We start from the raw sequence: 14,720 nt of genomic DNA, 5'->3' as shown, positions 1-14,720 counted from the left end.
TGATCACTGATTCCCTGTTCTGCGCTTACAGAGTCGAAAAGTTCGGGTCTGTTTGTTATCAGTAGATCCAAGATGTTATCTCCACGAGTCGGTTCTCTGTTTAACTGCTCGAGGTAATTTTCGGATATTGCACTCAGTATAATGTCACTCGATGCTCTGTCCCTATCACCCATCCTAAACATCTGAGTGTCCCAGTCTATATCTGGTAAATTGAAATCTCCACTTAAGACTATAACATGCTGAGAAAATTTATGTGAAATGTATTCCAGATTTTCTCTCAGTTGTTCTGCCACTAATGCTGCTGAGTCGGGAGATCAGTAAAAGGAGCCAATTATTAACCTAGCTCAGTTGTTAAGTGTAACCTCCACCCATAATAATTCACAGTAACTATCTACTTCTATTGTCCGCTAACATGCACTGTTACTGAAAACATCTTTTTCTCTTTAGGTGCTATTCATTGTTGTCTTGCATGTCTCCCAAATTGCCAACTGCGGCAACTGACAGCTGAAAATCCACTAAATACCTTCATGTGAAGTTTCCTCATTTGCAGAAACTGCATTATCTGTGTCACTCAGAACAGAAGGTCACAACTGCGGTGCAAAAAAGCTCTCACAGAGTGGCATCCAGCATCCTGGAGTGAAAAATTCCAACTTGTTCCAGCCTTATTCACAAGTATGTTTCGCAAACCTGTTACTGTAAATCACAGCGGGGTCACTCTTCAGCTACCTACATTATGGTCTCCAGGGCAGAAACGTCACTTGCCTCAGCAGTGATACACACACAGTTTCAATCTCTCATGGCCTATTGCCAATAATAGGCTTGGTAGCTTTGGTGAATTCTTCCAGACACAGGGCAATTACTGCACTGTCCACGACAAGGAGACTTCACATATTACATGTTGGCTTTGCTGAGCATTCACTGTTTGACTATCTTTGTATTGCTCCTCTTTCAGGCAAGTTTAACTGTTGCAAATTAACATTAAGCAAGTGGATAACAGCTCCTTTATTTGTTCCATTTTTGTAATTGGGTTATCTTTCATGGTGATGTGGTTTAAAAAGATGGTGAAAAGTGAATAAGTTTTTGTTCCATTAAGAAAAGTAGTTAGTATCTCTCCTTTACTGATGTATGCTGTTTTCCCCCAACAAATATTAATGGGTGTAATGTGACTGTTTATTCTACATCAACAATGGCTTTGGATCCAGGAAAGCTAATAAAAAATGAAAACTGCATTAGTGTCAATTAGCCAATCTAAAACTCAAACATATGACAAAGACTAAACATTTGCCAATATCATCAGAGCATTTTTGGGCAATGCATTTGGGCAATCTGTAAAACATACAGAGATGACGGAAAACAAGACACAGCATTGAGAAACTAAATGGAATGAATCAAGCTTCCTGGTCATACCAAGTAAAAACAACTAATATAGTCTGATGTGAAGGCTAAACTGAGCCTTGCGAGACAGTACCTGGTGAACATGCATCAGTTGCTGATAAAAAAGGCATACATATCAAATTTCAAGGTACGACATTTCCAAAAATTACACTTCCCGAATGCGATGAGCAGCAAAAGAAAATAAATTTGGTAAATCCGAAAACAATATGGGAAGATCTTCTAAAATTATGTAGCCCACAGGAGAGCTTATTTCACACTGTGCAACTGAGAAAGCAATTAATATTCGCTGAAACTGAGGAACTGTCAATCTATGGAAAATTATACACTACTGACCAGAATGAAAAATGCTCCTACCATAGCACAAAAAAGGCAAATATGTCGTGGACAGAGTATTTCATTCATTTCAAGCAAGTATCAATTCGTGACGTCATCGTCCAGACATGAGTTGACAGTAATCTGAATCCGTTTTAGCAGACTAATAATTCCTTTCACAGGATAAAACTTTGTTGGTTATGAAATACAAGTTCTTGAAATTTATTTAGAATAGGAAATGTTTAATTAGTAATTGCATCCCATAATTTATCTGTTTAATAAAAAGATATTTTGATTTTTGTATGCATGTAAAAAGTGTGATTTATGTGCGGCTTTTACTCTTAGACGAGTTACCACTTAGAGTGTTAAAAGTGTGCATGTACACTGCGGTGAATATCATTTTGTGATTTTGAGCCAAACAGAGACAAATCCAGTTTCATTTACACTTTACGTGAGATAGACACATCACGTTATTACAAAAAGTCGTTTAGCCCATCAGGGAAAATTGAAACCTGCGCACTTGATTTGAAACACATTACATGCTAGCGTGTGATTGAGCTTTCCATTAAACCACATATAATAATTGTAAAGGTGCTTGGAAGTAATGCACATAGTTTGAGATTACTTTTTGAGACAAAAAATGATTTTTGATAAAAACGAACCAAAAATTTATTCAAAATATCGAAGTTCTGTTTTAATTAGGACACACATCACCTTGTTGATCATGTTGCTTTTCAACACTTTAATCCAAATCAATTCATTCATTAGAACGATTTGCGATATGTCCCATTACACATACAAACTGTTACACGGAATTTGCTGATCGAATGAGAGTATAAGAGTGTTCTTTTCCAGAAATGCCAATAAACCAGTGGTTTCGAAAGTTAAATTACCAACTGTTGTGTAACTTCATTGCTACTATATTTCACTGACAAACACTATTCTTATTCATAAATGAACATTAACTGCAAGTAGATTTTGAATACTTAAGAACACTGCCAAGCAGCAGTTCACATCACAACCAGTGATAAATGCCAATATAACTGAATGGGCATTACTTCATTAAAACAGAGCAATCGGCCTCCAATTCTAGGATAAACTGTACCACGTGGAATTATTAAAATCTTGTTGAAGTGTAATGAGGTTTATCTGAACACTTCTATCATACATAATTATTTCACATTAACTGGACAAATTATTAGTCGGAAATGAATTCATCCACAACTGACTGTCCCACACCACTACTAAACTCTTATCATGACTCTTCACAAGAGATCTCAAGAAGCCAGGATCAAGAAACATGAAAAGAAGAGACATTGGTATAGTACCATACAACGTGGTGCATGCCATCCTGTCATCAACATTGCATTTCCCTTTGTCCCCACCCAGGGATATTTTCTATTATGGATGCAACCCCACTCTCAGATACTTCCTATTGTAATTTATCCCGCCCTCTAGATGCACATAAATTTGTGTCTATTTGTTTTTACACCCATCACCATTCAAGTAACAGGATGGGTCTAAGAGAGCTCAAGTAGAGTTAACTCATTAAAATGCACAAACATGTCGAAAAGTTTTGATTTAAACGTCTTTTAAACTCCCTGAAAAGCTACTTCCTTTCTTTTACATGCCAGACTCTGCCCAAGACACATTCATCTTTATTTGTGCCATGATAGGATAATTTTTCATTCTTCTTCCCTAGTTTTACTCTACCATAATTCTGGCAACAGACTGCCATACTCTGGCAACCGCTGCAAATTTCTGTTGACTCACGCGACAACTGTTCCGATATACTTTTTTTTTTTTTTTTTTTTTTTTTTTTTCATTGTCTTACAAACCACATTGCTTATATCATGACAATGGATAACGTTTTCACCAAACAACAGGACACCCATTAATTACATATATTTGTCTATCTTCTTACAAAATTTGAATCGATTCACACTAGTCTGAAACATAGAAGAGATGTGCATAAAAAACTCACAAAAATGAGTGTTTTGCATGGAAAATTTGAACAAAACTAAATTTTTGAAATAGTTTTCAATTTTATCGTAAAAATGCACTTTTATTTATCTGACAAATTTAAATCATTTCCATGTATTCAGTTCAGGTAAGAATGAATTTTATGTGCTACATTTAGCTCAACTTTAAACCATCATATCTCGACAATGGGTACAGATTATTGAATAAAGGAAAAAATTCCTTTTGACTTCATCAATTTATCTACTTTCATGTGAAATTTTTAACTGATTCATATAAGCATAAAGTACACAAATGTCATGCTTCAAAGCCTCCCAGAAAACAAGTTTTATGCACATAAAACAAAAATGCACCAAGGCTTTTTCAAACTGTTTGAACTTATCTTAGACCATGGTCCGACACACCTAAGTGTGACATAAAATCGGAATGAGGGTGACTGTTTTTGCAGATAAAATCTGAATGGTGCACATACCAATGATGTCAGGCATTAAGTTCAGCTCAATTAAAATCTTTTGCAAAAGGAATTAACTGATTTGCACAATTTGCCTGGGTGCCAGCTCTGGTTCATCGTTCATACCTTGTTTAATACACTATAATATAACTATAGTAAGACAGGTGTTCAAATGGTTATACAAATAGCCACTGATGTGCTTTCATGTTGTAACAATAAACAAAACTGTAGTAGATCCAGTGATGAAATTAAAGATGGAAATCTAGCAGTGACTATATGGACTTCGAAATGAATGGGATACAGTAGAAGTGCTGTTAGTGTGAGTGCTCCCCGTGGTACAGTTCCACTGAAAAGTGGCCACTGGATTGTGAATTCCAGGGCAACTCAATCATCACATGCTTCCAAATGAAAATTATTTTTCAGCTGTGGTTAAAATATTTTAGCTGAAAACATAACTTTAGCTGATGGCAGAAAAACAAAAGCCACGGGGAAATGCACAGTGAAAGATAATTAGCAATGAATGTTTGACAAAAGAATTTGCAACCAAAAGTAGAATACTTGTGCCCGAGATCAAATATGAAAACTTTTGTGTGAAGCAGAACACTGAAAATGATAGAATGGCTATTTTTGAAAAAGCATGTTTCAAGATCTATGATGAAATTGAAAGACTGCTCATTAAAACTCAACACCAAGCGTGATTATTCAATTAGGGGACAAAAGTCATGGGACAGCATTATGCACACATATAGATAGTGGTAGTATCGTATACACAAGGTGTAAAAGTGAACTGCATTTGTACTAAGGTGTGTCAAGTCAACATGATTATGGCCACTCGAAGGAAATTAGCAGACTCTGAATGCAGAATGGTAGTTGGAGCTAGACACATAGGACATTGCATTTCGGGAACCATTACGGAATTCAGTGAGATCCACAGAGTCCAGAGTGTGCGGGGAATACCGAATTTCAGGCATTACCTCTCACCACAGACAACACAGTGGCCAAGAGCCTTCACTTAATGACCGAGAGCAGCAGTGTTTGCGAAGAGTTGTCAGTACTAACACACAAGCAACACTGCATGAAATAACCACAGAACTCAACGTGGAACCTCTGACAAACGTAGCCATCAGGACAGTGCAGCAAAATTTGGTGTTAATGGGCTATGGCAGCAGATGACCCACTTAAGTGTCTACTAACAGACCACATCGCCTGCAGCACCTGTCCTGGGCTCATTACCCTAGTGGTTGGACCCTAGAAAACTCAAAAACCATGGTCTGGGCAGATGAGTCCCCATTTCAGTTGGTAAGAGCTGGTGGTAGGGTTAAGAGTGTGGTCCAGACCCAACAAAACCATGGACCCAAAATGTCAACAAGGCAATGTGCAAGTTTGTGGTGGCTCCACAATGGTGTGGGCTGTGTTTACTCAGAATGGACTAATCCCTGACTGGAGATAGTTATGTTCTGCTACTTGGAGACCATTTGCAACCATTCACAATCTTCATGCTCCCAAACAACGATGGAATTTTTATGGATGACAATTTTTCACAACTGATTTGAAGAACATTCTGGACAGTTTGAGCGAATGATTTGCCCATCCATGTCAAAATCCTGTACTGGCAACACTTTCACAATCATGGTTAGATATAGGGGAGCATGGCTTAATATTTCTGCAGGAGCTTCCAACAACTTGCTGAGTCCATGCCATGTCGAGTTGCTGCATTATGCCAGCAAAAGGAGGTCCAACACGATATTAGGAGGTATTTTCCACAGTTTGCTAACACTACATTGAATAAGATATGGGTTGCCAGTACGAATGTAAGAAACACATATGGACAGAATATATGTAATTTCTGCACACTGTTCTACACTGAGGGGAAACTGATTCTTAATCATCCCTCAGTTGTAATGTTCTCCTGGAGCAGATGATGTACACTGATGAGGGGGAGGGGGGGTGGGTGGGGGGGTGGGGGAGAAAAAGAGAGAGAGAGAGAGAGAGACAGAGAGAGAGAAAGGGGGGGAGGGGAATGCGCGCGCTTAGCACCTCTACTTTCTTCAGACAACCAAAAAACTAAAATTTTCATTTTCACTCTAAACGTGACCTGGCTGGAAAGAAAGCCAACGTGCAATTGGTATGTCTACTGGGCGGCCTCATCCAAGATGTAAAGACGATCCTGCCTGCGATTATCAAGCGTGCAGGGTGCAGTTGTCTGCAAGTTAAGGCTCATGTCAGCACCAACAACATATGTCACATGGGTTCTAAGTCCATCCTCACTTCATATAGATGGCTGGCGGACACAGTGAATGCTGCTGTCCTCGTGCATGGGGTGCAAGCAGAGCTCACAATCTACAGTACTGTTTCCAGAGCTGATCAATGTCCTTTTGTTTGCAGCGGAGGGGAGAGCCCAAACCAAAGGCTTTGTCAACTCTGTGACAGTCTTGGGTGCAGAATTTTTACACCTGCATTATAGTGTTTTAGACTTGCATTATAGTGAGGGGATTTGTAGGACTCCCCTTGATAGGTCAGAGGTACACTACACACTTTAAGCAGCTACTCGGGCAGCAAAGTACTTGTGAAGAGTTTTTTAGGCTAGTCGGTAGTCTGAGCAAGGGAAGTCAGACTGCCTTGGCAAAGTATTCATATCAAACTTCCCAAACTTACTGCCTTCCAGGAAAGTTCTTGCACTCAAATTATGCTAGGGACCGAGAGCTGTCTCAAACGTGATGTGGAAAGCCCTGAGCTATTCAGCAAATCATGGAATGTATGTCAGAAAGAAATATTAGAGGCCTTAGGAGGGAGAGTGTTGACTGCAGTTGACAAAAATGTTGTCTCTATTGAGGTTGAAGTTGAGTGTGACAGTCAAGTTATGTGGTCACGTGTAACAGGTATAGGCAAAACCAAGTTAATTGTTGGATGTTTTTCCAGGCAACCTGATTCCACTGCAACAGTTCTAGAGACGTTCAAAGAAAATCTACTATCAGCAGCACAAAAATACCCAGGTCATGCAATACTTAGACAGTGAATTTGCATCACTTAGTTCCAGAACGATCTATGTAGAGGAATTATGTGCCCAGTGAGTGGATGAAAGACAACACCCACCTTGGTTTACTATTAAAATTCAGAAAATGCTGAGGAAGCAGAGGCTGTTGTACTTTTAGTTCAAAAGAAAATGCACAAATGACGACAAGCAAAGGTTAGTAGAGATTTGTCTGTGAAAAGATCTATCTGTGAAGCTTAGAACTACCACTGTCACACATTATCAAAACATCTGGCAGTGAACCAGAGGAAACTCTGGTCCTATTTACAATCGCTAAATGTGACTAAGGCATTCAAAAAATCATTCAGGCAGGAAAATTGTACAAACATGCCGTCATTTGACCATCGGACAGTCACCTGTATGGACAACTCAGCAATAAGCAAACCTAGTGTAGAGAAACAACTGGAAGACCTGAAAGCAAACAAGTCACCAGGTCCGGAAGGAATTCGAACTTGGTTTTACAAGGACTACTCTACAGCACTGGCCCCTTATCCAACATGCATTAATTGCAAATCCCTCCCCAGCTAAAATTCTGAAGCGACTGGAAAATAGTGTAAGTGACTCCTGTATATAAGAACTGTAAAATAACAGACCCACAAAATTACAAACCAATGTCACTAACTTCTGCTTGCTGCAAAATCCTTGAACATATTCTCAGTTCGAATATAATAAACTTTCCTGAGACCAAGAAGTTTATGTCCACAAATCAGCATGGTTTTAGAAAGCATTGCTCATGTGATACCCAGCTGGCCCGTTTCTCACAATGCACTGCAAACTATGGATGAAGACTCCAAACTTCTAGATTTCCAGAAAGCATTTGACATGGTGCCCCACTGCAGGCTGTTAATGAAAGTATGAGCACATAGAATAGGTTCACAGATATGAGTGGCTCGAAGACTTTTTAAGCAGCAGAACTCAATATGTTGTCCTCGACTATGAGAGTTCATCAGAAACAAAATTATCGTCAGGAGTACCCCAGGGAAGTGTGATAGGACTGCTGTTATTCCCTATACACATAAATGATTTGTTGGGCAGGGTGGGCAGCAATTCACGGTTGTTTTCTGATGATGATGTGGTAAACACTATGGTGTCAAAGTTGAGTGACTGTAAGGGGATACAAGATGGCTTGACAAAATTCTTTGTTGATGTGGGATTTTTTTTTTTTGTTGTTGTTATGGTTTTAGGGCGCAAAACTGCTACGGTCATTAGCGCCCGGTCTGTGACTTAGGAAAAGGTAAAAAAACGAAACTGGAAACCAGCAGTAATGGGGACGAAACTCAAAAAAAATCGGAGAAACTAAAAACAGAAGGAAAGCTTAAAAAACCACTATAGAAGGGGGTTGGTTGTCCCCAAAATGAGCTTCAAATGACTGACATCATCTTACGAGAACACAGTCGGCTGAGCGCATGTTATCTGCTAAAATGGAAGATATATCGGGCGACTCTACCATCTGGTGAGCAAGATGTATGAGACAGGCGAAATACCCACAGACTTCAAGAAGAATATAGATGTCACACTTAGCAGTAATCACTGATGCCTGTGCAGAGATTACAGTTATGGATGACTGCCATTATTGACCAAGCTCCATCTTGGGAACCCCAGGTTCATGAAACCTATACTCTGCAATTACTAACAGACTCCCCAGAAATGTTTACCAACCATGGTGGTACATGCAACTGAGAAGCTGCATGTGATGAAGGCGTTAACCCCCCTTCCCTGCACTACAGAAGAATCTAGAGTCATGGTTGAAACATTAGTACAATTCTACAAAACAAGCACAGATATTACACAAGTAATCAAAAAGTTTTGTGGTAACTGGCACTGGTTATGAAAACATTCAAATTTAATTAAGATACTAATACTTGCCCAAGGTCCAACTTCAATCATTTCATGCAAATCCTGTTTCATTATTTCTCGTGCCTTTGCCAAATATGTTTCACAAGTTTTGTTTGCAAATAAAACATCAACATTTTTAGCATAGTTCAAAATTGAATTTGCCGTATCCTTAAAGAAACCTGAAAATAAAAATATAACAGCATTAGGTGTAATGCGAATGGTACACTAAGTATCTTAAGTGCAACAATAACGATACAAACATTTGTTAGAATATACTCACACACACAATGTGCTATAATTAATACCATGAGTGAATTTAATATAGACAGATTGTAGCAAGTTCCAGAACAGGAACATTATTAATATTAAAATTTATGATACAAATGGAGAGAAATAGACATAAAATTGCTAGCTTTTGAAACACGAAGATCTCCACCTGGTGAAAGAGAGTAACACATTGGAGGAAAACAGGGTAAGGCTTAACATTCTTTGATTGCTCTAGACATGTTAATACATCACACAGTTGTTCTAGATGTGTTTTGTGTATCAGTGCTCCTTCCACCAAGTGTTATAGACACGTTTGTGTGCCCTGCCTCGCTGAACCCTGTGTGCTCCAGATTGTTAAAATGCCTTGTGCCGAGAGTCTGAAAACCATTTTAGTTGTTGTTATCATCTTCACTTTCAGTTACTGTCTATTGACTATCATTTGTTTTTACTGACAAGGGGACCTTCAGGTCTTGGAAATTCTGTTTGGGATGAGATGTTGCAGGTTGGTAGTATACCTCAAGGGTGTCCACTCATAGAAGTCTTAAAGCGCACTATTCAGCATACAGGTGAAATAGCTCAGTGAGTAGCATGCTAGAATGTCATACAGCCTATCAGGGTTCGATCCTACCTGCAAGCTCGATTTTATTTTGTTTTCTTAATTGTTTTAAAAATAACAACAACTTTTAAATAAAGTCAATGACTTGAAGTGTTTTAAATTAAATCATAAATAATTTTATTCTGTTTATGAAATGGCTGTCACAGCCTACTTAAAATGTGAATTACTCTCATCAATATTTTCTTTTTATAAAGTTGAATAATTTCAAATGCATTTTTCAAGGAGGCTTTAATTACTATCATTACAAAGTTAATACAAATTTGGGTGATGATAAGCTGTGGAAGGGTCGTCAAATGACACAACATGAATAAAGTGATGCTGACATATACCAGTCAATGTGTTCTCACTATCCGAAAACACCCTAACTCATGCGTGTTTTTGTTTGCAAGAGGCAACCGGTAATTTTGGTCCCCCGAGTTCAAAAAACAATAAAATAATATGAGCAAAGTTATAAAAACGTTGTAATATCGTCTTTCAAATATGGGAAGCTAATGACAGAACTGTATACTGACTTTCTCAACTGATGTTTGAAGTCTTACATGGGTCAGGAACAGTTATTGACTCTTGGGGTGGACAAGCAAAGCCTGAATTATACGACAAAATCTTTCAGGATGACAAGAAACCATCAAAGTGTAAAATTAAAGTGAGTCCTCTGAAATGTACTCCACTTGTTCAACCATGAGACATCCATTTTCATATACAAGTAAAAAAAATCTGATAAAGCGTGTACAAAACTGTGCTTATCTTATTGAAAATAACAGAGAAATAAATTCTCATGAAAATTGTCATCACCAATTTTTAAGGGAAGGATCCAATATGCCTGGTATATTTCCAGGCTTTCTGATGAAAGAGAAGTTTTCAGGAATGCCAACAAAGTATCTTTTTCAACATATCTTTTATAAAAAAAGGTTTCTCCTGTAAAATAATCATCCTTCATAAACTGTGCAAAAATGTCAAAATGTTTTTTTTTTTGTTTTCAATGTTTTTATGACAGTTATCATTCTGCTGCTTGCACATTAAATACAAATTTTCAAGTGAACATGACACTGTAAAAAAAAAATTATATAATGAAACTCCACCCAGAATTTTGTGATAGTGGTGATTAATTTACCTTCATTAAAACTACATCTGAAATTATTCAACCTTTTAAAAATAAAATAGTACTGATGAATGTAATTCACATTTTAAGTAGGTGTGACAACCATTTCATACATAAAATAAAATTATTTATGATTTAATTGATAATACTTTAGGTCATTAACTTTATTTAAGAATTGTTATAATTTTAAAAAAAACTAAAAAACAAAATGAAAACATACTGGGAGGTAGGTATGATCGAACCTAGATTGGTTGCACAACAGTCTCGCACACTACTGACTGAGCTACTTCCCTTATCTTATCACCCCATACATAAAGTGTGTATGAGCTACATTCAAAACTTCAGAACCCTTTTATAAGACTCACCCTAAACTGAATTTCTGAGACCGGAAGGTCCCCTTATAAGAAAAGAGCATGCTGTCATAGTTGTTCAGAGGAAGAAATGTTTGAGATTCTAACTAGATGGAACTGACGGCTCTTCAACAGAAACTAAGTAGAAGTCCTGAGCCATGTACACAAGCTGGGATAACAGATTCATCTGTTTCTGCATGAGATGAAAATTCTTCAGAAGCTGAAGCATCTGAAAGTGAGGACAAAATGTTTGAGAATACATCCTGCTTTAGTGACACATCTCAATTGAAAAAAGTTATTTTTGTCCATTTGTGCAGATTATGGATCTAAAGCTCTTGGGTTCAATGCCCAGTAAGTCCTAGGATTTTTATCCATCATTTACTTCTTGCACTTGTGTCAATGTTTGCTAGTGCGAAAAATGTTCAGTTCCACCATGGTTGCAAGTCCTTGCTGAACTGTAGGCCCCCTTGAACTAGGTGGATAAGCCAGATCAAAGTTTAGAGAAAGGCAAGGACACACAACCTCGAATAGGACCATGCCTAGAAAAGCACTGGGGTGTTCAAAGCAACCGTTGGACTTACAACAGCTTTACCTTTCTTTACTACCATGACAAATCAACCAGAATCAATCATTCCAGATTGTCACAGTGGAAACAAAACGGACTGTTGGAAGTGTATTCTTTCACTGCTATTTGTCTGCTTATAGCACATGTGAAAAAGCTGATAAATATTGAAGAGATGTGAAGAGACTTACTCTTTTAACACTACAGTTTTCAACAAAATTATGGCCAGATGATTATCTTCTGTTACTTTTGACAACTTTCCAATACTGAAGGCAACATATTATTCAAAATTATAAAAAGTAAACAGTGGAAAGTTCAAAATGATGTAACAACAACATTATGAAAAGGATATATTTCCTCTCTCCACATGCAAGACACATTGACTCAAAGATAGGCATAATATAAAGATTGCTAAACATTAAGCTTTCGAACAAAAAAGTCCTCCTTCAGAAATAGAAAATACACACATATCCACACAATGTCAACTCACACACATATGGCCACTCTCTCTGACCACTGTGGCCTGACTGTGGACTGCAACTGTGTCTGATGTGAGTAGCAATCTGGGATGGGTCATGGGTGTGATATAGGGTGCTGCAGAGGTCGAATGACTGCCACAGAAGAAGGACTTAAATAGTCATTTGGAGAGGCACTGTGAATGCACACTGTTGTGCTCAGATGGCATCTCGCCAAGTGAGTGCAGCAGCTAACTGTGTTCCATGCAGTTGGTATATAGGTGGCCACCCAGTACACAGCCAGCCAGTTCCGTGTTCACACTTCATACCGACAGCTGCTAGGGAACTTTTATTCAGTTTATGTGCTCAAAACTTAATAGTTAACTTCCAAAAAGATTTCCAACACATAGGTGCCTCGCCTTAAAAGTTTTATTTAGAAGAGCTAGTATTCTAGCACAATGAACAGGAATGATTGGATATTTAGGACTGTAAGACTTTTATTTTGTAAGTTTTGGATGAAAGGGGAAAAAGGATTAAGCATCACTGTACCACGGAAAGCTCAGTTGTAGTCACTTCGCTTAGCAAGAAGTAACTCAAAATTAAAGCAATCCTTTGATTAGCTACTACACAGGGCAGTGCCATCTGGGCCTTCCTAAACCATTAACACAGTAAAGTTATTATAGGTAAGTAATATGTCCACCTATGATTATATACTCAGATTGCTGTAGCCTAAAGAACAAAATCACACATGAAATTACTAGCCAATCTCATGAAACAGGATCAACAAAGTGCAGTGAAAAAGTTCTTATAGGGTTAACAGTAAAGGCCAACATAACTGAAGTGATAAGACTGTCAGTGTACTCCTTTCACTATAAGCAACATATTAGGATTAGTTTATTGGTACTGGAAGTCATGAAATTTGCAGCCATTTTAGACTGTTTGTGAATAACCCATCTAACCACAAATACTAGATTAAAAATGCTGCTGACTAAAACATTAATGTAACTGGAAACACCAGCCGTATGAAGGTGACCATGACAGCCCAAACCAGTTATGGTATTGAATATAAATCACTTTTAAAACTAGTTGTGACCAACAGAGTACAATATTTTGGCTTACAAAAACACCCTACAGTAAGCTGAGGCTCGTTTAATTCTTCATTCAGTTAGTACAATGTGGGGTGCAGAGATAAGAGAAATTGCTAGGAACAAGTAACTGGGAAAGAACACGAAATTACTCAAGTGCATCTAAAGACGTGAGCTGTTATCACAGTTAGCACTAGAAGTGAGTCAAAAACTATTGGACATATTTCTATGTTGAATTTTAATGGCTCTGTGAGTTTATGTAGTAATTCATCTGCAGCCAGGAACTTTTAAGACTCCACAAGATTTGTTCAGCTGCTGTATTTATAATGTTGTAGTGTTCATCCAACTCTGGGTGAAAAGACAAAATCGCAGCTGTGTGCTCCAGAAAATGAAGTAGCCTGAGCACAAAGCACTAAGCAACTAAGTAGTCTTATTACTAACAATGATGCAAGGGCCAAAGTGGTACCGAGCATATCCGCAGCAGTCAATGTGTTAAGGATATAGGTAAAGGAACCCAGGATCCCAAGTCCTGGGATACTTACTAGAGAGGAGGAGGAGAAAATATTTTTCTTCTACGATCTGTAGTGAAACTGCTCGGTATATTTTATTGTTTACATTTGATCGTAATGGTCAGGTAAAAATTGACTATTGGTTTTAATGCTAAATCACTGCAAAAACAACTGTTAATAGCTGTCACACTGGCAGAAGTTCATCATTTAAGTCTCCACAGACAACAGTTCTACATCTACATACATACTTCAGAAGCCATTGTAGAGTCCATGGAAGAGGGTAGCTTGTGCCACTTTTAGTCATTTCCTTATGTGCTCCACTTGCAAATGGAGCAAGGGAAAAACAACTGTCTACATGCCTCCATACGAGTCCTAATTTCTTTTATCCTGTCTTCATGGACCTTATGCGAAATGTACATTGGCAGCAGTAATATCGTTCTGCTGCCAGCTTCAAATGCCGGTTCTTTAAATTTCCTCAATAGTGTTTTGCAAAAACAACAGTGTCTTCCCTCCAGGGATTCAATACCACAACTGGTTTGGGCTGTCATGGTCACCTTCATACGGCTGATGTTTCCAGTTACATTAATGCTTTAGTCAGCAGCCTTTTTAATTTAGTATTTGTGGTTAGATGTGTTATTCACAAACAGTCTAAAATGGCTGCAAATGGCAGTGTTGTTCACTGATTGGTTGGTTTGTGGGATTGAAGGGACCAGACAACTAGGGCCATAGGTCCCTTTTTCCACAAACTTGAAACACCCACAATGAATAAGAA

At 38.1% G+C, this 14,720-nt stretch overlaps 1 protein-coding gene across 2 annotated transcripts in view; it reads right to left on the bottom strand.

The window, feature by feature from the left end:
* The window catches only part of LOC124619781 (centromere/kinetochore protein zw10 homolog), a 202,720-nt gene that overhangs the window by 143,074 nt on the left and 44,926 nt on the right, over window positions 1-14,720 (bottom strand). For both annotated transcript variants that reach the window (XM_047146367.1, XM_047146368.1), the window contains exon 4: window positions 9,036-9,184. In XM_047146367.1, coding sequence (XP_047002323.1) covers window positions 9,036-9,184 — 149 coding nt within the window. The remainder of the gene's footprint in view (window positions 1-9,035; window positions 9,185-14,720) is intronic.

The sequence above is a fragment of the Schistocerca americana genome, chromosome 6 (genome assembly GCF_021461395.2).
Source record: "Schistocerca americana isolate TAMUIC-IGC-003095 chromosome 6, iqSchAmer2.1, whole genome shotgun sequence".
NCBI classification, from domain to species: Eukaryota; Metazoa; Arthropoda; class Insecta; order Orthoptera; family Acrididae; genus Schistocerca; species Schistocerca americana.
This window is presented reverse-complemented; position numbering and strand designations above follow the sequence as displayed.